Here is a 27612-nt window from a genome sequence, read left to right as displayed (position 1 = left end):
CAGATATTATGTACTGGCAGCTCCTGACTCAAGGCTCAAAATATTGTAATAAACATGTGGAGTTAAAACTGATCACCAAGAATCCAATGTTTGTGTACTTTTTTTTTAATTTTTAATTTTTCAAAATTTTTACATGTATAAAATACACATCTTTTTTTTTCTTTCTTTTCCCACACACGCTTAATATTCTATTGGTTTTTTCCAAATTATACTTTTTGATACAAGATAATCAATGAATATCAATAAAAGATATCCAATCATTCTTACACTAATTTTTAATTACTATTTAGAAATCGCCATTTCATATATATTTTTCTCTGTATAGTTACAATATATGCACATGGTAGGCTTATTCTTAAAAATACTTGAAAATAATCAGTCAAAATTCCAAATCTAAATTTTATGATTGTTGAGTATGTTTTAAGCTCGTTAGAACCCAAGCACAGTGAGAGAAAAGAAAGATAGAACAAGAAATGTAAGGAAATAGAAAAAGAAGAAAGTTCACATTTAGAAAGAGAAAGCAAGAGAGAGGGAAAGGGAATGGTCAGACTTAAACACTCAAAACATGATCATTTAAACCACTGTAAACACATAATTTCATATTACCACAATGTATGAGATAAAGGTCTATATAAGATCAAAATTATTTATATTACAACAAGTATACCTAGTCTAATTATAGGTTAAGAAAGGTCAAGTTCTACCAAATTTTGCCATTTATTCCACTCAAAAGTAAATTTATTAAAAACTTTCTCTCCTTTGCCCACAGCAATAAACTTCTGCACATTATAGTAATCTTTAACATGGTTAATTAGTGATGAGACTATTAGAGACTTGTGCAAACACCTGGCTTTATATATATAATGCTTAATGAAAAGAATTATCTCAATGTCAAGTTGTTTGTGTACTTGACATCTGACCTCTATACTGACATAGGGGACAGTAATACTTACCTGGACAATATACCGAGAGCCTCATTACAAATCTGAGGACAAGGAACAAGACGGAACGCAATGTGACCAAGGGCTCCTGGGTAATTGTTACGTATCACAGTTTCAAATGTTGACTTGATCATGTTAAAATCAACACGCTTGGAAGCTTGCTCTAGGTTACTGGAGTCCAACACACTTCCTGTTGGGTCAAACAAACGATCAATTTGATGTGCATTACTTTCTGGTGTAAAAAAACATGCTTCATTTGAGGAAACTTCTCCCAATTAAAACACAAAAGAAACATGGCCAATCATTTAATAACTTCCTCTAGACACCTGTCAGATCAACATTGGCCCAGTAGAGCACATTGTTCACACTTTACAGAATCCTGCAAAAATATTACATTTTTTTTATCGATATTTCACAAAATAAGACATTTGACAAAATAAAATTTGTGTTGCAAATAATTTGGTAAATACATTCAATAGTTACTCCATGTCCACAGTACAATACTAACCTCCATGAAGCACCAAAAACAAAATGTTCGATTTACAGCCTGCTGAATGAGGCGGAGATGTTTCTTTTTCCTGGCTACGGTCACCATGGTAATGCATTTTGTACTTTGTCAGGCGCCGCTCAAATGGAGAATCTGAATATAAGACAGATCTTTGTGTTGCATTGAAAAATCTCTCAGAATTTTTTCAGTTAATTTTCTTTTAACTGTCTAAGGAAGGGAGATAACTGTCCTGATAAGATATATACAGGTGATGTTTGTACATTAAGTTAGAACATTGTACTTGTAAAACAATAATGACATTGGATCTTTATAACAATAACAACATATCATTTAGATCTTTATAACAATAACCACGTACCATTTAGATCTTTATAACAATAACCACATACCATTTAGATCTTTATAACAATAACCACATACCATTTAGATCTTTATAACAATAACCTCATACCATTTAGATCTTTATAACAATAACCACGTACCATTTGGATCTTTATAACAATAACCACGTACAATTTGGATCTTTATAACAATAACCACGTACAATTTGGATCTTTATAACAATAACCACATACCATTTAGATCTTTATAACAATAACCTCATACCATTTAGATCTTTATAACAATAACCACATACCATTTAGATCTTTATAACAATAACCACGTACCATTTAGATCTTTATAACAATAACCACGTACAATTTGGATCCCTGTAACAATAACCACATACCATTTGGATCTTTATAACAATAACCACATACCATTTAGATCTTTATAACAATAACCGCGTACCATTTGGATCTTTATAACAATAACCACGTACAATTTGGATCTTTATAACAATAACCACGTACAATTTGGATCTTTATAACAATAACCACGTACCATTTGGATCTTTATAACAATAACCACATACAATTTGAATCGTTATAACAATAACCACGTACCATTTGGATCTTTATAACAATAACCACATACCATTTAGATCTTTATAACAATAACCACGTACCATTTGGATCTTTATAACAATAACCACGTACCATTTGGACCTTTATAACAATAACCACGTACAATTTGGACCTTTATAACAATAACCACGTACCATTTGGATCTTTATAATAATAACCACGTACCATTAATTTAATCCTTTATAACAATAACCACGTACCATTTAGATCCTTATAACAACAACCATGTACAATTTGGATCTTTATAACAATAACCACGTACCATTTAGATCTTTTATAACAATAACCACGTACCATTTAGATCTTTATAACAATAACCACGTACCATTTAGATCTTTATAACAATAACCACGTACCATTTGGATCTTTATAACAATAACCACGTACCATTTAGATCTTTATAACAATAACCACATACCATTTAGATCTTTATAACAATAACCACGTACCATTTGGACCTTTATAACAATAACCACGTACCATTTGGATCTTTATAACAATAACCATGTACAATTTGGATCTTTATAACAATAACCACATACCATTTGGATCTTTATAACAATAACCACATACAATTTGGATCTTTATAACAATAACCACGTACAATTTGGATCTTTATAATAATAACCACGTACCATTAATTTAATCCTTTATAACAATAACCACGTACCATTTAGATCTTTATAACAATAACCACGTACCATTTGGACCTTTATAACAATAACCACGTACCATTTAGATCTTTATAACAATAACCATGTACCATTTAGATCTTTATAACAATAACCACGTACCATTTGGATCTTTATAACAATAACCACGTACCATTTGGATCTTTATAACAATAACCACGTACCATTTGGATCTTTATAACAATAACCACGTACCATTTGGATCTTTATAACAATAACCACGTACCATTTGGATCTTTATAACAATAACCATGTACCATTTAGATCCTTATAACAACAACCATGTACAATTTGGATCTTTATAACAATAACCACGTACCATTTGGATCCTTTTAACAATAACCACATACTATTTGGATCTTTATAACAATAACCACATACCATTTAGATCCTTATAACAACAACCATGTACAATTTGGATCTTTATAACAATAACCACATACTATTTGGATCTTTATAACAATAACCACATACCATTTGGATCTTTATAACAATAACCACATACCATTTAGATCTTTATAACAATAACCACATACAATTTGGATCTTTATAACAATAACCACGTACCATTTAGATCCTTATAACAACAACCATGTACAATTTGGATCTTTATAACAATAACCACATACCATTTGGATCTTTATAACAATAACCACATACCATTTAGATCTTTATAACAATAACCACGTACCATTTGGACCTTTATAACAATAACCACGTACCATTTAGATCTTTATAACAATAACCATGTACCATTTAGATCTTTATAACAATAACCACATACCATTTGGATCTTTATAACAATAACCACGTACCATTTGGATCTTTATAACAATAACCACGTACCATTTGGATCTTTATAACAATAACCACGTACCATTTGGATCTTTATAACAATAACCACGTACCATTTGGATCTTTATAACAATAACCATGTACCATTTAGATCCTTATAACAACAACCATGTACAATTTGGATCTTTATAACAATAACCACGTACCATTTGGATCCTTTTAACAATAACCACATACTATTTGGATCTTTATAACAATAACCACATACCATTTAGATCCTTATAACAACAACCATGTACAATTTGGATCTTTATAACAATAACCACATACAATTTGGATCTTTATAACAATAACCACGTACCATTTAGATCCTTATAACAACAACCATGTACAATTTGGATCTTTATAACAATAACCACATACCATTTGGATCTTTATAACAATAACCACATACCATTTGGATCCTTATAACAATAACCATGTACCATTTGGATCTTTATAACAATAACCACATACCATTTAGATCTTTATAACAATAACCACATACCATTTGGATCTTTATAACAATAACCACATACCATTTAGATCTTTATAACAATAACCACGTACCATTTGGATCTTTATAACAATAACCATGTACCATTTAGATCCTTATAACAATAACCACGTACCATTTGGATCCTTATAACAATAACCACGTACCATTTGGATCCTTATAACAATAACCACATACCATTTGGATCTTTATAACAATAACCACGTACCATTTGGATCTTTATAACAATAACCACGTACCATTTGGATCTTTATAACAATAACCACGTACCATTTGGATCTTTATAACAATAACCACATACCATTTGGATCTTTATAACAATAACCACATACAATTTGGATCTTTATAACAATAACCACATACAATTTGGATCTTTATAACAATAACCACGTACCATTTGGATCTTTATAACAATAACCACATACAATTTGGATCTTTATAACAATAACCACGTACCATTTAGATCTTTATAACAATAACCACGTACCATTTAGATCTTTATAACAATAACCACGTACAATTTGGATCTTTATAACAATAACCACGTACCATTTGGATCTTTATAACAATAACCACGTACCATTTAGATCTTTATAACAATAACCACATACCATTTAGATCTTTATAACAATAACCACGTACCATTTGGATCTTTATAACAATAACCACGTACCATTTAGATCTTTATAACAATAACCACATACAATTTGGATCTTTATAACAATAACCACGTACCATTTAGATCTTTATAACAATAACCACATACCATTTAGATCTTTATAACAATAACCACGTACCATTTGGATCTTTATAACAATAACCACGTACCATTTAGATCTTTATAACAATAACCACATACCATTTGGATCTTTATAACAATAACAATGTACAATTTAGCACTTAATAACCGATAACTACGTACCATTTGGATCAAATGACATCGTAGATACAGCATCTGAGAATTCGTCATTACTGTTGATGAGTTCGTTGGATGAGGATCGAACCATCATAGCTCCTTCAGACTCTTCTGAAATAGAATAGTTTAGATAATTTATAACTTAGTGAAAGAATAAAAATAAGTAGTTACTTCATGTCTAAGGAAATTTGATTCTTGTCTTATTTAAATGTAATGGAAACATTGCTATCCAGTTTTATACTTAAATATATGTATCATATAATTCATGAAAAAATGCAAAATTTAACAAAAAACTTGATTTCAATGCTTGTGTATACCATGAAATATTTTAAACTGTTGGCAGAATTTTCAAATTAATATACCATAATTTCCACTGAAAGTATTTTCAGCAATATCTAGTGTTCAAATCTATTTTAAATGAATCTGGTCCACTGAAAAGCAATTAACACAACACAAGTGTGTTTTGGCATTTGATTATAATATGCAAATGACACCTGTTTCAGGCTACTGAATATTCATGCTTTTTTCACAATGCCTAGCACAATATCAACTACTATATCTACTATTACTTATCATAGGATAAGTTGTTTTTCAACATATTTTTATCATTTGTTTCATGAGGTATTAATGGGTAAAATAGAGAAAAATACATTTGAAATATTTATGCAAAGAGCACACAATGTTGCTGAAAGGAGTAGTTAAATAGGTACACTTACATTTCCAGGGTTCTATCATTTATTTAATTTTGAGATGTTGTTTTTATTTTATAGCTTTTTTTGTGACAAGACTATGACATAGAGCATCAAATTCCTTTCTTCTCAAATTCCTGATATGAAGAATAACAATAAATCTTATCTGGCAAAATCTTATCTTCTAAAGCAGCTGCCTCCGACAAGCTACAGCAAAAGCCACAATAATGCTACAGTGAACCAGTACAATAATCCTACAGTGAACCAGTACAATAAAACTACAGTGAACCAGTACAATATTATCCTACAGTGAACCAGTACAATAGTCCTACAGTGAACCAGTACAACAATCCTACAGTGAACCATACAATAATCCTACAGTGAACCAGACAATAATCCTACAGTGAACCAGTACAATAATCCTACAGTGAACCAGTACAATAATCCTACAGTTAACTAGTTCAATATTATCCTACAGTGAACCAGACAATAATCCTACAGTGAACCAGTACAATATTCCTACAGTGAACCAGTACAATAATCCTACAGTGAACCAGTACAATATTATCCTACAGTGAACCAGTACAATAATCCTACAGTGAACCAGACAATAATCCTACAGTGAACCAGTACAATAATCCTACAGTGAACCAGTACAATATTATCCTACAGTGAACCAGTACAATAATCCTACAGTGAACCAGTACAATAATCCTACAGTGAACCAGTACAATATTATCCTACAGTGAACCAGCACAATAATCCTACAGTGAACCAGTACAATAATCCTACAGTGAACCAGACAATACAATCCTACATTGAACCAGTACAATAATCCTACAGTGAACCAGTACAATATTATCCTACAGTGAACCAGTACAATAATCCTACAGTGAACCAGTACAATAATCCTACAGTGAACCAGACAATACAATCCTACATTGAACCAGTACAATAATCCTACAGTGAACCAGTACAATATTATCCTACAGTGAACCAGTACAATAATCCTACAGTGAACCAGTACAATAATCCTACAGTGAACCAGTACAATAATCCTACAGTGAACCAGTACAATATTATCCTACAGTGAACCAGTACAATAATCCTACAGTTAACCAGCACAATAGTATCCTACAGTGAATCAGTACAACAATCCTACAGTGAACCAGTACAATAATCCCACAGTGAACCAGTACAATATAATTCTACAGTGAACCAGTACAATAATTCTACAGTGAACCAGTACAATATTATCCTACAGTGAACCAGACAATAATCCTACAGTGAACCAGTACAATAATCCTACAGTGAACCAGTACAATAATCCTACAGTGAACCAGTACAATATTATCGTACAGTGAACCAGTACAATAATCCTACAGTTAACCAGTACAATCAAATAGTCCTACAGTGAACCAGTACAATAATCCTACAGTGAACCAGACAATAATCCTACAGTGAACCAGTACAATAATCCTACAGTGAACCAGTACAATAATCCTACAGTGAACCAGTACAATATTATCCTAGTGAACCAGTACAATAATCCTACAGTTAACCAGTACAATATTATCCTACAGTGAACCAGTACAATAATCCTACAGTTAACCAGTACAATCAAATAGTCCTACAGTGAACAAGTACAATAATCCTACAGTGAACCAGACAATAATCCTACAGTGAACCAGTACAATAATCCTACAGTGAACCAGTACAATAATCCTACAGTGAACCAGTACAATATTATCCTACAGTGAACCAGTACAATAATCCTACAGTTAACCAGTACAATAGTATCCTACAGTGAATCAGTACAACAATCCTACAGTGAACCAGTACAATAATCCCACAGTGAACCAGTACAATATAATTCTACAGTGAACCAGTACAATAATCCTACAGTGAACCAGTACAATATTATCCTACAGTGAACCAGACAATAATCCTACAGTGAACCAGTACAATAATACTACAGTGAACCAGTACAATAATCCTACAGTGAACCAGTACAATAATCCTACAGTGAACCAGTACAATAATATTAATACTACAGTGAACCAGTACAATAATACTACAGTGAACCAGTACAATAATCCTACAGTGAACCAGTACAATAATATCCTACAGTGAACCAGTATAATAATCCTACAGTGAACCAGACAATACAATCCTACATTGAACCAGTACAATATTATCCTACAGTGAACCAGTACAATAATACTACAGTGAACCAGTAAATAATCCTACAGTGAACCAGTACAATAATCCTACATTGAACCAGTACAATAATCCTACAGTGAACCAGTACAATAATCCTACAGTGAACCAGTACAATCAAATAGTCCTACAGTGAACCAGTACAATAATCCTACAGTGAACCAGTACAATAGTCCTACAGTGAACCATACAATAATCCTACAGTGAACCAGTACAATATTATCCTACATTGAACCAGTACAATATTATCCTACAGTGTACCAGTTCCAAGTTAATTAGCATGCCAGGCTGTTCATTAAAATTTCATAGTGAAAAAAGCATGACAATTTCAGCTTGTAAAGTAAGCATTGCTGGATCTAGTTTTTCTCCCACAGGGAATCTGTTGTGTACTATGTACAGGTATTAATATTCTGATAATACCGTCACCAGGTGATCACTGTAACTAGAGCTTTTTTCAATTGTTTGTTATGTTTGTTTGTTTTGGGTTTTTTTCATTCTGAAGGGAACATTAATGAATTTGAAATGAAATTTTCAGGGGTAAACTGTAATTTGTTGAGATATCTAACTATGACAGAACTACAGTTGGGAAAGGACCAATTTTTAGCCACAAGCAGCCTTAGCTATCACTAGTACATGTATAAATTTAGTCCCTGGACAAAGAAACTGATTTGAGGATAGATATTGACTTTGGCTCATGTAATTTATAATACATATACACTGCATATATAAGATTTATCAAATACTAAAACAATATCAACAAGAGGCCCATAGGGCCTGCATCACTCACCTGGGATATTTCAGTAAGTATGGCAAAATACTCTAATTTAATTTAAATTTGAAATATCTTCCTACTTTTAAACTGACCCTCCCAAAAATGGTTCAAACTACATGTTGACTAAATCCTGCCATTCTTGCCAAAGAAAAAGTATTTTGAGCTAAAAATGTTAATTATAATATGATTACAAATGGCAATTACTCTGTAAGTTACAGTTGAATAATACTCATTTTCGAAACTTGTCCAAGATCTTATTGATATATGGCAGCATACAAAGTTTTATCAAACTTGGTCGATATTTACTCCTGTTATCATGTTCACAATGTCCAATAATAATATTATTACAAAGGGAGATAACCCTGTAAGTTACTTTTGAATAATTTCCATTTTCGAACTCGTCCGATATCTTGTCGTTAATTGGCTGCATGTTTCATCAAACTTGGTTGATATTTACTCAAGTTATCGTGTTCACAAGGTACTAACTTGTTGACGGACGGACGTTGGATGCCACTGTTGTCACGGTATGGCATAACTCACCATGGTGCTTTGGACCAGGTGAGCTAAATATACTAGACAGTGAGTCTAATGGTTTTGCCGATAGGAAGGAGAAGGGTAGGGGGTGATGGTTAGAGTTGGGCTAGGATTGAAACTGTCTTGTAGTGTAAACCACACAAAAGTGTAGGGGTCCATTAGATTAATAAATAAAAATTTAATTAAAACTATAACATAATTGTTAAAATGAGATAATGTATGTTAATTTTCAGCTGAAATATGACTTTTTTTTTACTTTTATTATAAATTTCACTGAATTTAAATTTAAAGAAAGTAAAATGTTGTTAAATTACATGAATAAGTAAATAAAGAAATGTGCCAATGCAAATCTAGCTATGTAAATTTATATTAATGTAAAAAGGAAACCGGAAATATATCAACCAGTTAAAGCTTAAAACTATTAACTGTGATTTATAGTGATCTAAATCTGTTCAGAAAGAATGTAGGGAAAATATTGAAATGTCTTTTTCAATTCATTTAATTTGTGCATTAACTTCAATCTAACTCATTAATCTGAAAGGAAAAACATGGTATATGTGAAGTTATAGATAGAAAAGGAAATGTGTGTGAACAAGTAAGTACTTAGTTGTCCCAGTTCCAAATGAAACATTGAAAGCATGCATATGTTTAAATTTGAAAACAAAGAAAACTATTTTCAAAAAAATTGAGAAAAATAAAACAAAGGAAAATTGTTATGAATATACAAGAGGTAATTATTATCTTCATTCAACACCATGTCTAATGTTGATTGGTCGAGGCCTTGACCAATCAAGACTTGCCGTTGTAAATTACTTACGTTCATCCTCTGAATCCACATCTGAATCTGACCCAAGGTCAGATGAAAACTGAGAGTCACAAAAACTGGCATCTGGTTTTAAATCAAATTAGAAAAGTAAAAACAAGGAACCAATGGCTTCAGCTCCAGCCATAGCTAAGTCTACATTCCTACTGAAATCAGACAGGTCATTAAAGTGTAGTAACCTCCAGCTAGTACACATCAGAGTTTTAAAGGATAATATACTGTAGGAGTCAGGCAGTTGTAGCTACAACAGATCAGTGTTTTAAAGGATAATAGACATGTCAGATGACAGTAGCCAGAAACCAAATCAACAGTAGGTCCTTGTCATAGGAAGAGAACATGACACGGTGTACCGTCCTTGTCATAGGAAGAGAACATGACACGGTGTACCGTCCTTGTCATAGGAAGAGAACATGACACAGTGTACCGTCCTTGTCATAGGAAGAGAACATGACACAGTGTACCGTCCTTGTCATAGGAAGAGAACATGACACAGTGTACCGTCCTTGTCATAGGAAGAGAACATGACACGGTGTACCATCCTTGTCATAGGAAGAGAACATGACACGGTGTACCGTCCTTGTCATAGGAAGAGAACATGACACGGTGTAACACAAGTCGGTAAACTGAAGTACCAGAACACTATACAAAAATGTTTAGTTCAGAACAGTTCAGAACAGTTCATAATCAAAGTTCACGGTGATATCAAATCTCAGTTGACAACTGATAGTGAAGTGTGTAATTTATACAGAATTTAGTTTCTGATAGTGAAGTGTGTAATTTATACAGAATTTAGTTCCTGATAGTGAAGTGTGTAATTTATACAGAATTTAGTTCCTGATAGTGAAGTGTGTAATTTATACAGAATTTAGTTCCTGATAGTGAAGTGTGTAATTTATACAGAATTTAGTTCCTGATAGTGAAGTGTGTAATTTATACAGAATTTAGTTTCTGATAGTGAAGTGTGTAATTTATACAGAATTTAGTTCCTGATAGTGAAGTGTGTAATTTATACAGAATTTAGTTCCTGATAGTGAAGTGTGTAATTTATACAGAATTTAGTTCCTGATAGTGAAGTGTGTAATTTATACAGAATTTAGTTCCTGATAGTGAAGTGTGTAATTTATACAGAATTTAGTTCCTGATAGTGAAGTGTGTAATTTATACAGAATTTAGTTCCTGATAGTGAAGTGTATAATTTATACAGAATTTAGTTCCTGATAGTGAAGTGTGTAATTTATACAGAATTTAGTTCCTGATAGTGAAGTGTGTACTTTATACAGAATTTAGTTCCTGATAGTGAAGTGTGTAATTTATACAGAATTTAGTTCCTGATAGTGAAGTGTGTAATTTATACAGAATTTAGTTCCTGATAGTGAAGTGTGTAATTTATACAGAATTTAGTTTCTGATAGTGAAGTGTGTAATTTATACAGAATTTAGTTCCTGATAGTGAAGTGTATAATTTATACAGAATTTAGTTCCTGATAGTGAAGTGTGTAATTTATACAGAATTTGGTTCCTGATAGTGAAGTGTATAATTTATACAGAATTTAGTTCCTGATAGTGAAGTGTGTAATTTATACAGAATTTAGTTCCTGATAGTGAAGTGTGTAATTTATACAGAATTTAGTTCCTGATAGTGAAGTGTATAATTTATACAGAATTTAGTTCCTGATAGTGAAGTGGGTAATTTATACAGAATTTAGTTTCTGATAGTGAAGTGTGTAATTTATACAGAATTTAGTTTCTGATAGTGAAGTGTGTAATTTATACAGAATTTAGTTCCTTTGGTTTGTTTTTGTTTAACGTCCTATTAACAGCCAGGGTCATTTAAGGACGTGCCAGGTTTTGGAGGTGGAGGAAAGCCGGAGTACCCGAAAAAAAAAACACCGGCCTGCGGTCAGTACCTGGCAACTGCCCCACGTAGGTTTCGAACTCGCAACCCAGAGGTGGAGGGCTAGTGTTAAAAAGTGTTGGGACACCTTAACCACTCGGCCACCGTGGCCCCTCATTTAGTTCCTGACAGATATATATATATACAATTATAATTTCTGATACTCAAGTTTTTCATTCATAAAGATAATTACATAATGTAGTTAATAATGAATAGTTTACAGTTATATAGATTTATTATACATGTATATATATATAGATAATCAGGTCTATTATAATTCTGGCATACATAGAAATACACCAAAGGAAATATGACAATGTTCAAGTTTAAAGTGCAAATAATGCCAGATTGATTTAAATTATGTTTAAATGTCGACAAATTATGAAATGTTTGTTGTAAAAGTTGCAGGGTATATCCTGACAAATGAATAAACATGTCTGAAATTTCCAAGTAACTCATCAAATTTGTTTTTAAGTTTCTAATTTTCCACTTTAATTTTCAATATTTTCCTGACACTATAAGCCCACATGAACATGCATTTATCATCAATATCATCATTCTATCAGAACCATGCAGCTACATATGTACCAGTAATGTTTCTCACGGATCAACTATACAATGTACAAACCTGCTACAACTATTTTGAAACTGATATACATTTGATTCATGAAAATAGATAAACAAAAGAGTCCTGATCAAGATGAAAATTCCAATAAAACAATACAATATATATAATTATGCATATGACTTTCTATGACAAGCCACAACCACTTGCAAGAAATAATCTACTGATATTCCAAAAAATTATATACTCAGCAAACCCAGACACTTATACTCAGCAAAACAAGGCACTTGTACCCAGGAAACCCAGACACTTGTACTCAGCAAACCCAGACACTTGTACTCAGCAAACCCAGACACTTGTACTCAGCAAACCCAGACACTTGTACTCAGCAAACCCAGACACTTGTACTCAGCAAACCCAGACACTTGTACTCAGCAAACCCAGACACTTGTACTCAGCAAACCCAGACACTTGTACTCAGCAAACCCAGACACTTGTACTCAGCAAACCCAGACATTGACCCAGGAAACCCAGACACTTGTACTCAGCAAACCCAGACACTTATACCCAGGAAACCCAGACACTTGTACTCAGCAAACCCAGACACTTGTACTCAGCAAACCCAGACACTCGACCCAGGAAACCCAGACACTTGTACTCAGCAAACCCAGACACTTATACCCAGGAAACCCAGACACTTATACCCAGGAAACCCAGACACTTGTACTCAGCAAACCCAGACACTCGACCCAGGAAACCCAGACATTTGTACTCAGCAAACCCAGACACTTATACCCAGGAAACCCAGACACTTATACTCAGCAAACCCAGACACTTGTACTCAGCAAACCCAGACACTTGTACTCAGCAAACCCAGAAACTTGTACTCAGCAAACCCAGACACTTGTACTCAGCAAACCCAGGCACTCGACCAAGGAAACCCAGAGACTTGTACCCAGGAAACTCAGACACTTGTACCCAGGAAACCCAGACAAATGTACCCAGGAAACCCAGACACTCAACCCAGGAAACCCAGACACTTGTACCCAGGAAACCAAGACACTTGTACCCAGGAAACCCAGACACTTGTACTCAGCAAACCCAGACACTTGTACTCAGCAAACCCAGACACTTGTACTCAGGAAACCCAGACACTCGACCCAGGAAACCCAGACACTTGTACTCAGGAAACCCAGACACTTGTACTCAGGAAACCCAGACACTTGTACCCAGGAAACCCAGACATTTGTATGGAGGAAACCAAGACATTTGTATGGAGGAAACCCAGACACTTGTACCCAGGAAACCCAGATAAATGTACCCAAGAAACCCAGACATTTGTACCCAGGAAACTCAGACACTTGTACCCAGGAAACCCAGACACTTGTACCCAGGAAACCCAGACACTTGTACCCAGGAAACCCAGATAAATGTACCCAGGAAACCCAGACACTTGCACCCAAGAAACCAAGACACTTGTATCAACGAAACCTAGACACTTGTACCCAGGAAACCCATACATTTGTACCCAGGAAACCCAGACATTTATACCCAGGAAACCAAGACACTTATACCCAAGAAACCCAGACACTTGTACCCAGGAAACCCATACATTTGTATCAAGGATACCTAGACACTTGTACCCAGGAAACCCAGACACTTGTACCCAGGAAACCCAGACACTTGTACCCAGGAAACTCAGACACTTGTACCCAGGAAACCCAGAAAAATGTACCAAGGAAACCCAGAGACTCGACCCAGGAAACCCAAACACTTGTACCCAGGAAACCCAGGCATTTGTATGGAGGAAACCAAGACATTTGTATGGAGGAAACCCAGACACTTGTACCCAGGAAACCAAGACACTTGTACCCAGGAAACCCAGACACTTGTACCCAGGAAACCCAGACACTTATACCCAGGAAACCCAGACACTTGTATCAAGGAAACCCAGACACTTGTATCAAGGAAACCCAGACACTTGTATCAAGGAAACCCAGACACTTGTATCAAGGAAACCCAGACACTTGTACCCAGGAAACCCAGACACTTGTACCCAGGAAACCCAGACACTTGCACCCAGGAAACCCAGACACTTGCACCCAGGAAACCCAGACACTTGTACCCAGGAAACCCATACATTTGTACCCAGAAAACCCAGACATTTGTACCCAGGAAACCAAGACACTTATACCCAGGAAACCCAGACACTTGTACCCAGGAAACCCAGACACTTGTACCCAGGATACCTAGACACTTGTACCCAGGATACCTAGACACTTGTACCCAGGATACCTAGACACTTGTACCCAGGAAACCCAGACACTTGTACCCAGGAAACCCATACATTTGTATCAAGGATACCTAGACACTTGTACCCAGGAAACCCATACATTTGTATCAAGGATACCTAGACACTTATACCCAGGAAACCCAGACACTTGTACCCAGAAAACCCAGACACTTGTACCAAGGATACCTAGACACTATTTTCTCCTTTTCCATAAAGTCTCCATTATTCTGTTTTGTTGAAATAAATATTATAACAAACCCTTCCGTTAGTTACTGTATCATTCTTATAACACAAATATCTAAGAGAAACAGTACACAGAATATATCAGGAACTGTCTATAAACAGTCTAGGGTTAATTAAGACTTCATAAATAACATTAGTAAAGAAATAATCATTTGACTAAAATGTGCATCCATTATTTTTTAGGAAAGGATTTGGAAACTTTAATCCAAATCAGAATGATATGTAACTGTACCCAGCTGTACCTATGAGATACATACATACGTCATGACATAATTTATTCTGTAAAACTGATCTTTGATCTCTAATACATCTGACCATTGTATTTTATTGATAATAATCATTTCCATGTTCATGGGGCTTAAGATAAGTAGGCATAATTTTAAACAAATCTGAATAATCAGTCTGTTCTCAATATGAATATTCATTGGTTTATTCATACATTAATATTCATGATTCAATACGAATATATCCATAAATCAATTTGAAATTTCTGAAGTCTACACTAAACAAAATTAAGAAAAAGAACTTTACATTAATTGAACATGTAATCACTATGATTTTTATCATTATTTTAAATCAAGTAAGCAATCGAGCAATATTAAAATGTTAAACTTCACAACAAACATGCAAAGAGATTGTGATCACCACAACAAGAACAAGCAGAGTTAAGAAAACCCAAATACATGGCAAGATCATTAATCACTGATGCTATACTACAGACACGATTCACAATAGATACAGAATCAAATACTTTAATAAATTAAATAGGAATTTGTTCTTGAAATAAAGAATCTATCATTTTATAATTCATACTTTGAGGGAAAGAAAAATAATATCAACTCAAACAGAAAATGCTTTGGCTTTTTTTCTTTTCAAAATTTGTATATAAATAACATTCTGATTTCACATTATCATCACATCCAAATAAAAGTTACCTTTCCATGCTTGATAAAGTACCTGGAAGAGATTTAGTATCAAAAACATAACATACTCATACCTTTAGCATCGTAAAACTCATCCTCAGACTCAGAGCTAGATTCCTGAAGTCGCTCTAAACTTTCAAATATCCGGGATGCAGACATATCTCGACTGTTAGTGCCTAGAAATGAAAACAAATGGCATACATTATGTGTGTTGTATCAGTGATAACACCATCTGATACGTCATCTGACTAAAATGAAAAACAATTGTGAACTTAACCTATAATTAATCTGACATTAATGAACTTGTGACCTTGACCTTTAATTAACCTGACATATTAATCAACTTGTGACCTCGACCTCTAATCCATCAGATATCAAAAATATCTTGTGACCTTGACTTACATATTAATCATCTTGTGACCTTGACATCTATTTAACCCGACATCATTAATTGCCTTGTGACCTTGACATCTATTTAACCCGACATCATTAATTACCTTGTGACCTTGACATCTATTTAACCCGACATCATTAATTACCTTGTGACCTTGACCTTGTGGAATTCGAGAAGGACTGTCTGTGAGTGACAACAGAGTTTGAATTGATGACTTCCTCAACATTTCCATCGTTAAAATGTTTGCCACAGCCAATCTCCTGATTGGATACAGATACTGGGATTTTGGGTCTGACGTTAACATTTATTTCAATCTCATTTTGGTTGTCCTCAAGCAATTCATCATCTTCGTTGTGGTTTGAAGTGGCAGCCATTTTTGCCGCAAGAGCCAGCTGTGTTTCCAGTTCTAGTTGCCGGATGTCACTTAGTTTTAGTCCGAACCATTCATCTTGCCAGCACCATGCTTGTCTGTGAGCACGAAGCATCGTTTTCCGCAGACCTACACAACAAAAATGTATCAATTTTCAAAATATTTGAAATATTTCATCCCATGTCCAGATAAAACATTGTCATAGTCATTCAGATCTCCCACCAATGGAGCCCATTCTGGAGCCATTTTGTGGAAGAATTTGAAAGATATGCTCTGGATACACTGAAATCAGTATTTTTGAATATTGTTTCCATGGTAACCATGAATATATTAAAACAGAAAAAAGGTTCATAGCAAAAGGTACCACTAGACCACTTGACTGATGTGTGTAGAAAGTTTTGTGATGTTACCTTGAACAGTTTTGAGATATACTCCGGAAATGCCCCAGATGACTTAACGGACAGACGCCATTTGTATATTTGTAATTACATATATTGTTGGGAATGGGGTAATTTTAATCTGATCTGATTTTGTTTTCACCAGTTTTTTAGCTATGACCATCACTATTTCAGATCTCGTATCAGCCTGATGAATGTCAGTATAAATATCTCAGTAATATAGAATCTGATATTCATTTACCTCAGATAAAGAGCTTATAGAATTCATCACAAATCTGAAATTTTAGCTATATTCTTTGACCTTTTCTAATATTATTGCATGAAGCTAATATATTACCATTTCTATGTATTACTAGTGACGAGATGTAGAATAATCAGATCAACATCTTACCGACGTCGTATATACTTACCGGCGTCGTGTGTACTTACCGACGTCGTGTGTACTTACCGACGCCGTGTATACTAACCGACGTCGTTTGTACTTACCGACGTCGTGTGTACTTACCGACGTCGTGTGTACTTACCGACGTCGTGTGTACTTACCGGTGTCGTGTGTACTTACCGATGTCGTGTATACTTACCGATGTCGTGTATACTTTCCGATGTCGTGTATACTTTCCGATGTCGTGTGTACTTACCGGTGTCGTGTGTACTTACCGATGTCGTGTATACTTACCGATGTCGTGTATACTTACCGGTGTCGTGTGTACTTACCGATGTCGCGTATACTTACCGATGTCGTGTATACTTACCGATGTCGTGTATACTTACCGATGTCGTGTGTACTTACCGATGTCGTGTGTACTTACCGATGTCGCGTATACTTACCGACGTCGTGTATACTTACCGATGTCGTGTTTACTTACCGATGTCGTGTATACTTACCGGTGTCGTGTGTACTTACCGATGTGGTGTATACTTACCGATGTGGTGTATACTTACCGATGTCGTGTATACTTACCGATGTCGTGTATACTTACCGATGTCGTGTGTACTTACCGATGTCGTGTGTACTTACCGATGTAGCGTATACTTACCGATGTTGTGTATACTTACCGATGTCGTGTATACTTACCGATGTCGTGTGTACTTACCGATGTCGTGTATACTGACCAATGTCGTGTATACTTACAAATGTCGTGTATACTTACCGATGTCGTGTTTACTTACAAATGTCGTGTGTACTTACCGATGTCGCGTATACTTACCGATGTCGCGTATACTAACCAATGTCGTGTATACTTACCGATGTCGTGTTTACTTACAAATGTCGTGTGTACTTACCGATGTCGTGTATAAATCTCTCTATTTTGTTCTGCATGCCCCAGTAGCGGAATTCCACCCTGCACAGTTTGTAGGCAGTCATCATAGCCTTGCTTGACCCGTTGACCTTTGACTCTTTACTGTACTCCTCCCACCAGCTGTCAGTCAGTGGACCACGCCCAGTCTTGGATGACTTATAAAGTTTGGGGTCCTCCTCCTTTTTGTAATCGCTACTTGGAAGTTGATCTTTCACTAAGTCTATGAAGTCTGTGAAAGAGGTTAAATGTATTTCAGTTGTAGACCCTAACGTTAGCAATGATGTTTTGGTTTGATGGACATTTATTTGATTGACAGTATTGCCCTGTGATTATATTTAGGCAGGGTTTACTTGTAGTAGCTCGTGGCTACCTCACTGAACCTCATACTGAAGTTATGGAAAATTATTCTCTCATCTATGATATTTTTACCATAAAATCTGTGTTACCAAGTAATTAATCAAACTTCATTTTTTTTTTTTTCAAAAAATTTATTTTGAATCGGTTATATAATTTACAAAGTCTATATGACAGGTCTACAGCCTACCTAATTGTCGTTGTTTGATCTCTGTCGGTAACATGCTGAACACATTTTCCTGACCTCCACCATCGTTGATATATTTAGTTTCAATCTCCAGAAGGAACTTTTCTACAAACGGACACCTGTAGCGTGTCTTGGTGTAGGGATAGGCATTCCAAGCTTCTTCCTCCACCATGAGGGCAGACTTAGGCAAAATGGCACGAAACCATCCTAACGAAAAAATCATATCGTCATACACATATATGCATTTCATACTTGAAGAAAATGACAGGAAACTATAGTCTGAGAGGGGAGATAATTCTCATTTCCAATTAAAGAAGAATTCAGTGGAATTATGTTTTACTATGAATGAGACAAAAACTGGCATTTTATGTCTAAGTTATGGTTTAGTGAATGTTCGTACAAAATTTTGGATGAAAGTGACTCAGTTCGAAGAAATTCTCAAAATTCACCAGAAATTTTTTTTCTTCCAGAAATGAGATCACAGTTGATGTTAGCAACACTTGCTCTACTTGGGATATATCAGTAAGTCATGTGACTTTTATCATCTAATCAGGTTTTTCATTCCTATATAGGTCGAGTCCCTTTACCTGGTAAATGACTCCCTATGTGGTATATTTTATAGGTATATTGACCCCCTGGACCACTTTACCTGGTAAATGACTCCCTATGTGGTATATTTTATAGGTGTATTGACCATCTCCCCCTGGACCACTTTACCTGGTAAATGACTCCCTATGTGGTATATTTTATAGGTATATTGACCCCCTGGACCACTTTACCTGGTAAATGACTCCCTATGTGGTATATTTTATAGGTGTATTGACCATCTCCCCCTGTACCACTTTAACCGTGGTAAAAATGACTCCCGATGTAGGTATATTTTATAGGTATATTGACCACTCCCCGGGAACCACTTTAACCTGGTAAATGACTCCTATAATGGTATATTTATATAGGTGTATTGACCACCTGGAACCACTTTACCTGGTAAAATGACTCCCTATGTGGTATATTTTATAAGGTATGAGGGACCAGCGTCCCCCTGGGACCACTTTACCTGTAAATTGACTCCCTATGTGGGATTAAGTTATAGGTGGATTGACCCCCTGACCACTTACTTAGTAAATGACTTCCCTATGTTGTAATATTTTAATAGGTGTATTGACCAGTCCCCCTGGACCACTTTACCTGGTAAATGACTCCCTATGTGGTATAGTTTTATAGGGTAGATTGACCATCTCCCCCTGGACGCACTTTACCTGGTAAAGGACTCCCTAGGTGGTATAATTTAGTTGGTATATTGACCATCTCCCCCTGGACCACTTTACCTGGTAAATGACTCACTATGTGGTATATTTTATAGGTGTATTGACCACCTGGACCACTTTACCTGGTAAATGACTCCCTATGTGGTATATTTTATAGGTGTATTGACCATCTCCCCTGGACCACTTTACCTGGTAAATGACTCCCTATGTGGTATATTTTATAGGTGTATTGACCATCTCCCCCTGGACCATCAGTGTATGGTTCATTAGTCAGAATCTCAACACCACTGCCTTCTCCATGACTCTCTTCTCGACTTTTTTTCTGAAAAAAACAAAGATAAAGATTTTAAAAGTTGAACTTGAAGGTTGGAAAGTTTTAATAACAAATTGCTGTAGTTATCTCCCTTTATTTTCATTTTTAACAACATCGAAGTACAAATGTGCAACCATTGGTATCATAGACAAAGGGCCATAACTCTTTATACAAGAGGCCCAGAGGGCCTGTATTGCTCATCTGGATTTCATGAGATATGAAACAAGAATGATGATCAAGTGTATTTGTCACTGGTATTGCTATGTCAATATATCATAGGCATTTTATGTTGCTACCACACAAATGTGAGTGATATCCATTGCTTAGTTTCAGAAAAGAAGTTGTTTAAACCAACTGACCCCTTTTGACCCCACCCTCTGCACCCCGAGGGGTCAGTTCCTTCCTTTATAAAATTTTGAATCCTTACCCAAAAGGATGCTACCAGTCAAATTTGAGCTGTTTCAGAGAAGTTGTTCATATCAATTTAGCCAAATTGACCCCTTTAGGCCCCACCCCTCAGCTCCCTGGTGGGGTCAACCCTAAAATTTGTACAATTTTGAATCCCCACCCCATGATCATGCTTCCATACAAATGTGAGTGATATCCATTGCTTAGTTTCAGAGAAGAAGTTGTTTATATCAATTTAACCAAATTTACCCCTTTTGGCCCCGCCCCTCAGCCCCCAGGGGGTTGGCCCCGTCATTTGTTCAATTTTGAATCCTTAACCCAAGGGAATGCTACCAGTCAAATATTAGAGATATCCCTAGCTTAGTTTCAGAGAAAAAGTTGTTTATATCAATTCTGCCAAAATGACCCCTTTTGGCCCCACCCCTCAGGCCCCCATAGGGTCATGCAGCCTCACCATTTGTACAATTTTGAATCCCCACCCCATAGTGATGCTACCAGGCAAATATGAGCAATATCCATTGCTCGGTTTCAGAGAAGAAGTCGTTTATATCAATATAGCCCAATTGACACATTTGGCCCCGCCCCTCAGGCCCCTGGGGGGTCAGCCCCTTCATATCAATTTTTAATCCCCACCTAATAGTGATGCTACCAGATAAATATGAGCAATATCCATTGCTCGGTTTCATAGAAGAAGTCGTTAATATTAATAGAGCCAAATTGACCCCTTTTGGCCCCGCCCCTCAGACCCCTGGGGGTCAGCCCCACCATTTGTACAATTTTGAGTCCCCACCCCATAGGGATGCTTCTGACCAAATTTGGTAAAATTCTGATCATTGGTTATGAAGAAGTCAATTGTTGACGGACGGACGGACGACGGATGACGGATGACAGACGCTACGGTATGGCATTAGCTCACCTTGGTCCTTCGGACCAGGTGAGCTAATAAGGGCTATACTCACACATAGGTATTTGTATTTGTATGTACCAGAGTATATAAAATATCCTATATAATGGACAATGTACTGTAAACTAGGTATCCATGAACAATAATATCATCTGATTCAGTTCATTATTCAGGGACTGTATTGTCATTTTTCAGTAAAGGTGACTGATCATGACCTTTGACCCTTTGATTTGAAAAACAAGTACAAGCAAACACTTCTAGTAAGAAAACAATGCTGTTCCAGACGGAAGGAAAATGTCCAAGTAAGCACGATGTGAAGATTTAGTTCATTCGTTCTGAGGGAACAATGAGCAGAGATGTATTTTCTATTCTTAGTAACAGTGACATTGATCTTTGACCTTTTGGTCGAAAAGGAAATTACAAGCAGGAATTCTCTATAAGAGAGCAGTCTGCGAAGTTTGTATTAAATTGGTACAATTGAACTGGCAACAGATTCGACCGAAAAGAAATCCAAATCAAGCTGATAAGGAAGCGGTGTGTGAGGATGGAGTTTGATTGGTCCATTTAGACTTGGATATGATGCAGATGGAGGGAGGATGGAATGATAGACTGACCGAATAACAGTGGCATTATAATATCCACATGCAATCAGCGAACGAAGTAGCAGTGTATTATTACACTTCCTTACCTGTATCATATAAAGCTGGGCAATCCGATACTCGTCAACGCTCATAGGCAGACCGATGCGATATTCCTTGATCAACATGGCGGTGGTTGTCTAGATATCAGGACGCTACTATAGATAAAACATGCCTGTCTCCAGACCTTACTTTAAAATGGCCATGATGTTTTCTCTACAGTAGACGAGAGCACCGGTCTTCCTGTCTTCATCTTGATTCAGAGTCTGAAAACAGAACAAAAACACAGGATATAGTCAAAACTCATAAAATTGCTAGAGCCAAACCTGAATTTTTTATTTAAATAAATATAATTTTCAACCTGGCAAAATTGAATATCATTTCTGTGAATTTGAAAAATAAAAAATAGTGAAAATATCTCTTCAAGGTGGTACATACCAGATGATGCACTGTTTAAGCTATTATAATTACCTCCCTCCAAATGTTAGCACTTTTCTTTTTATCTTTTGAATTATTAGTGAATTAATATTTAATTATATCTCAAATAAATTCTTGCTGCGATTCTGTCTGTGACTGACTTTTAAGTGATTAGTTTTAGGACGGGTTGTTATTTATTTTATGTTTGTGGACTGTGGATGCCATTCGATGCCTTTATAAGAGTGGTGTATACGGTGAGGTAGTATCTTATAACCAGTCTATGTGAAATGGCCGACATCATCTTGTTCATTCATCACTGTGTTAAAACAACTCCGCCTACAATCATATATTCTTGTTTCCTCATTCTATAGCAGTATGTGAATTAAAGCTGAATTTAACAAGAAACTATTAAGAGGACTTTCCATATCTACCGGTATATAACTACTACTTCTGTCATTGTATCCTTTAATGATAATAAAACAACTGTTCATTTCCTAAATAACTAAAGATAATTATACAAATGTTTGTGACATTTTCAGAAATTGCACAACATATATACAGTTACTGTGTAACTGGAAATGTCACACAACCAAATATAATTTTCATATCAAATAGCCATTTATCCAAAATTACGACAGATGACAACTATCAAATATCCCTCCTACAACAAATGTCATGATCATATAATATAAATCCAGTCTCGAGTTATTAATTTACACATTTAAATATCCAATTTATTACAGCATTTTTTCCCAAATACCTTGTTATTGTTAGTCAACAGGATGGATAATGTGATGATCGTAACAATACCATACATGTTAAAATCTCAATAGATATGTAATATGTTAGTTTGATAATCACCTCATCGAGAAATAGTTTGTGTCAAGGTTTGAAATATATATCGCCCAGGTTAGCAGCTTATCAACATACAAACTGTATGAAAATTTTGCACTCATTTGACCTCTGACCTTAAAAAGAAGGTCACAGTAACTCTATTGCAATATCCTGCATAGCACCTGTATGTAATTTAGTAGGAAGGCGTAACGAAAAATACCCTGACCATGCTGGGCCTCAAACTAGTGTCCTCGCACTGTCAGAAGAATTTCCTCCCACTAGATATATAGGTTAAAGTCCCTGCTAGCCTGAGCTAGGTTACCCAGGTTACCTATACACTTCCTCACCACTAGGTTAAAGTCCCTGCTAGCCTGAGCTAGGTTACCCAGGTTACCTATACACTTCCTCACCACTAGGTTAAAGTCCCTGCTAGCCTGAGCTAGGTTACCCAGGTTAACTATACACTTCCTCACCACTAGGTTAAAGTCCCTGCTAGCCTGAGCTAGGTTACCCAGGTTACCTATACTCTTCCTCACCACTAGGTTAAAGGGAAATCCCTGCTAGCCTGAGCTAGGTTACCCAGGTTACCTATACACTTCCTCACCACTAGGTTAAAGTCCCTGCTAGCCTGAGCTAGGTTACCCAGGTTACCTATACACTTCCTCACCACTAGGTTAAAGGGAAATCCCTGCTAGCCTGAGCTAGGTTACCCAGGTTACCTATACACTTCCTCACCACTAGGTTAAAGTCCCTGCTAGCCTGAGCTAGGTTACCCAGGTTACCTATACACTTCCTCACCACTCCCTCCTTCACAAAGACCACAGACCAGGTTATTTAGCTCCAAGAAAGCCTCTTGATCTATTATATCTTACCCTGGAGTGGTCAATGGCAGCAATTGAGACCCTGCCCACACTGGGCATCAAATTAGCAACTTTTCACTCTTGAGGGGTACATCTCCTAACTACCACTATAGGCTATAGGGAAGTTCCTCCTAGCCGGATCGAGCTATTAGGTATAAGGTGACCTCCACTTATAAAATACATTTCCTTTAGGCCTTGAGCATCACTAACTGACAACTGAGCCCTAGAAGGAAGAACCCGCTGTATGATTTGTAGTTTAAATCACTTTGGCTCAAGTTTAACTAACAACCAAGGTGATAGATATACTATTAGTGGATGTTTCAGTCCCCAAAGTTTATTGTAACCTGCTTGTCATGTTTTAATTCATTTCAATGGTGACAGAGTTCAGAATACGTAAATGTAGTAAATGTTCTTTGAAAGTTTTGAAAATTACTGAATTATGGATCTTTTGCACCTCCTATTGACATTTTGACATTTCGTTTGACCTTAGTCATTTGGTTGTCTCCTAGGTATCAACACTTTAGGCCCTAAGCATCTCTGACATGTAATACAAAGATGAAATAGCTGTATCTGGATAATAATACATGTAATGCATTTTAGCTTTACTGTATACAAATCTTAACTTTCAATCTTTTTAAAAAGGTTTTACAATTATCATGACTTGTGTATCTCACTGTATACATATCTAACTCTCAATCAATTTTAGAATTGTTTTATGACTTGTGTGTATCTTTTGTACAATCCTTTCAAGTTTCAAAATTTCTTTATTTGTTCAAAAACTATGCCCTGGACAATTATAAGAATTGAACTACATGTATATTACCAATTGGCCTAACCTGTACAGCAGGACGTCCAATAACCAAATACACGTCATGGATATCTTATAGGGAAGGTCTTAAGTGAGGTAACAAACTTCTGACCTCTGGCTGTGACCTTCAATATAGATCAAGGTAATTTCTTTTAGCAAACTTTGGCGGCCTCCATTCCAGAAACCTCAGTATTAGCCAAAAATCATGATTCTACAGTAGGCATTTTTGTTTTGAAGATGATGTTTAACGGGAAAAGATGGTATCAGAAAGATGGCAGCGGCTATACAACATTAAATATCAATTACCTTTAATTAGAATTCTCTTAGCTGAAAACTTAATTTTCTTGGAATATTCAAATACGTGTATCTTTAAAATGACATTCTTAATAATTCTCCAGGACTTTTCCATACCAAATATTTTTATAAAATGCACCAATAGCTTTAATTTCCATAATCCAATAAAGACGATTCCAGACCACTTTAGAGGCTGACATACACAGAATCAAAATCAAGTTCTCTAAACACAGACTGTATGATCAATGAGAAACGTGTCTACAAGAGAGCTTTTCTCCATCCAGGTCATCATGACATTCAAGACTCCTGCATGGATCTATGAAACATCGTAGGAAAATATTGGTGATCTATCTAACAAGACTCCATTGATTAGTGGCTGGGGGCCATTGCTGGTGAGGCCTGATCACTCATCAGGTATTAATGTAATAGTTAGATTGGGCTGCAGTGATGTACGAGTACCGTACCTAAATATAACCGTTGAATACAGTACCTACATTTAACTGACGAGTACTGTACCTACATTTAACTGACGAGTACAGTACCTACATTTAACTGACAAGTACGTATACAGTACCTACATTTAACTGAACTGACGAGTACAGTACCTACATTTAACTGACGAGTACCGTACCTACATTTAACTGACGAGTACTGTACCTACATTTAACTGACGAGTACAGTACCGACATTTAACTGACGAGTACTGTACCGACATTTAACTGACGAATACAGTACCTACATTTAACTGACGAGTACAGTACCGACATTTAACTGACGAGTACAGTCCCTACATTTAACTGACGAATACAGTACCTACATTTAACTGACGAGTACAGTACCGACATTTAACTGACAGCTTGACGAGTACAGTACCTACATTTAACTGACGAGTACTGTACCTACATTTAACTGACAACTTGACGAGTACAGTACCTACATTTAACTGACAACTTGACGAGTACAGTACCTACATTTAACTGACGAGTATCGTACCTACATTTAACTGACAACTTGACGAGTACAGTACCTACATTTAACTGACGAGTATCGTACCTACATTAAACCGACGAGTACAGTACCTACATTTAACTGACGAGTACTGTACCTACATTTAACTGACAACTTGACGAGTACAGTACCTACATTTAACTGACGAGTACTGTACCTACATTTAACTGACGAGTACAGTACCTACATTTAACTGACGAGTACAGTACCTACATTTAACTGACGAGTACTGTACCTACATTTAACTGACAAGTACTGTACCTACATTTAACTGACAAGTACTGTACCTACATTTAACTGACAACTTGACGAGTACAGTACCTACATTTAACTGACGAGTACTGTACCTACATTTAACCGACGAGTACAGTACCTACATTTAACTGACGAGTACTGTACCTACATTTAACTGACAACTTGACGAGTACAGTACCTACATTTAACTGACGAGTACTGTACCTACATTTAACTGACGAGTACAGTACCTACATTTAACTGACGAGTACTGTACCTACATTTAACTGA

General features: G+C 35.9%; 1 protein-coding gene across 1 annotated transcript in view; it reads right to left on the bottom strand.

The window, feature by feature from the left end:
• Positions 1–27612, bottom strand: part of LOC117333596 (protein retinal degeneration B-like) — a 52318-nt gene that overhangs the window by 17447 nt on the left and 7259 nt on the right. The window contains 10 exon segments of the mRNA XM_033892959.1: positions 954–1131; positions 1450–1581; positions 5383–5487; positions 10409–10480; positions 16406–16507; positions 16871–17224; positions 18778–19023; positions 19339–19542; positions 20793–20925; positions 22917–23132. Coding sequence (XP_033748850.1) covers positions 954–1131; positions 1450–1581; positions 5383–5487; positions 10409–10480; positions 16406–16507; positions 16871–17224; positions 18778–19023; positions 19339–19542; positions 20793–20925; positions 22917–22994 — 1604 coding nt within the window. The 5' untranslated portion in view covers positions 22995–23132.

The sequence above is a fragment of the Pecten maximus genome, chromosome 8, assembly GCF_902652985.1.
Source record: "Pecten maximus chromosome 8, xPecMax1.1, whole genome shotgun sequence".
NCBI classification, from domain to species: domain Eukaryota; kingdom Metazoa; phylum Mollusca; class Bivalvia; order Pectinida; family Pectinidae; genus Pecten; species Pecten maximus.
Note: the sequence above shows the minus strand (reverse complement) of the source record. Positions and strands in the feature narration are given on the sequence as shown.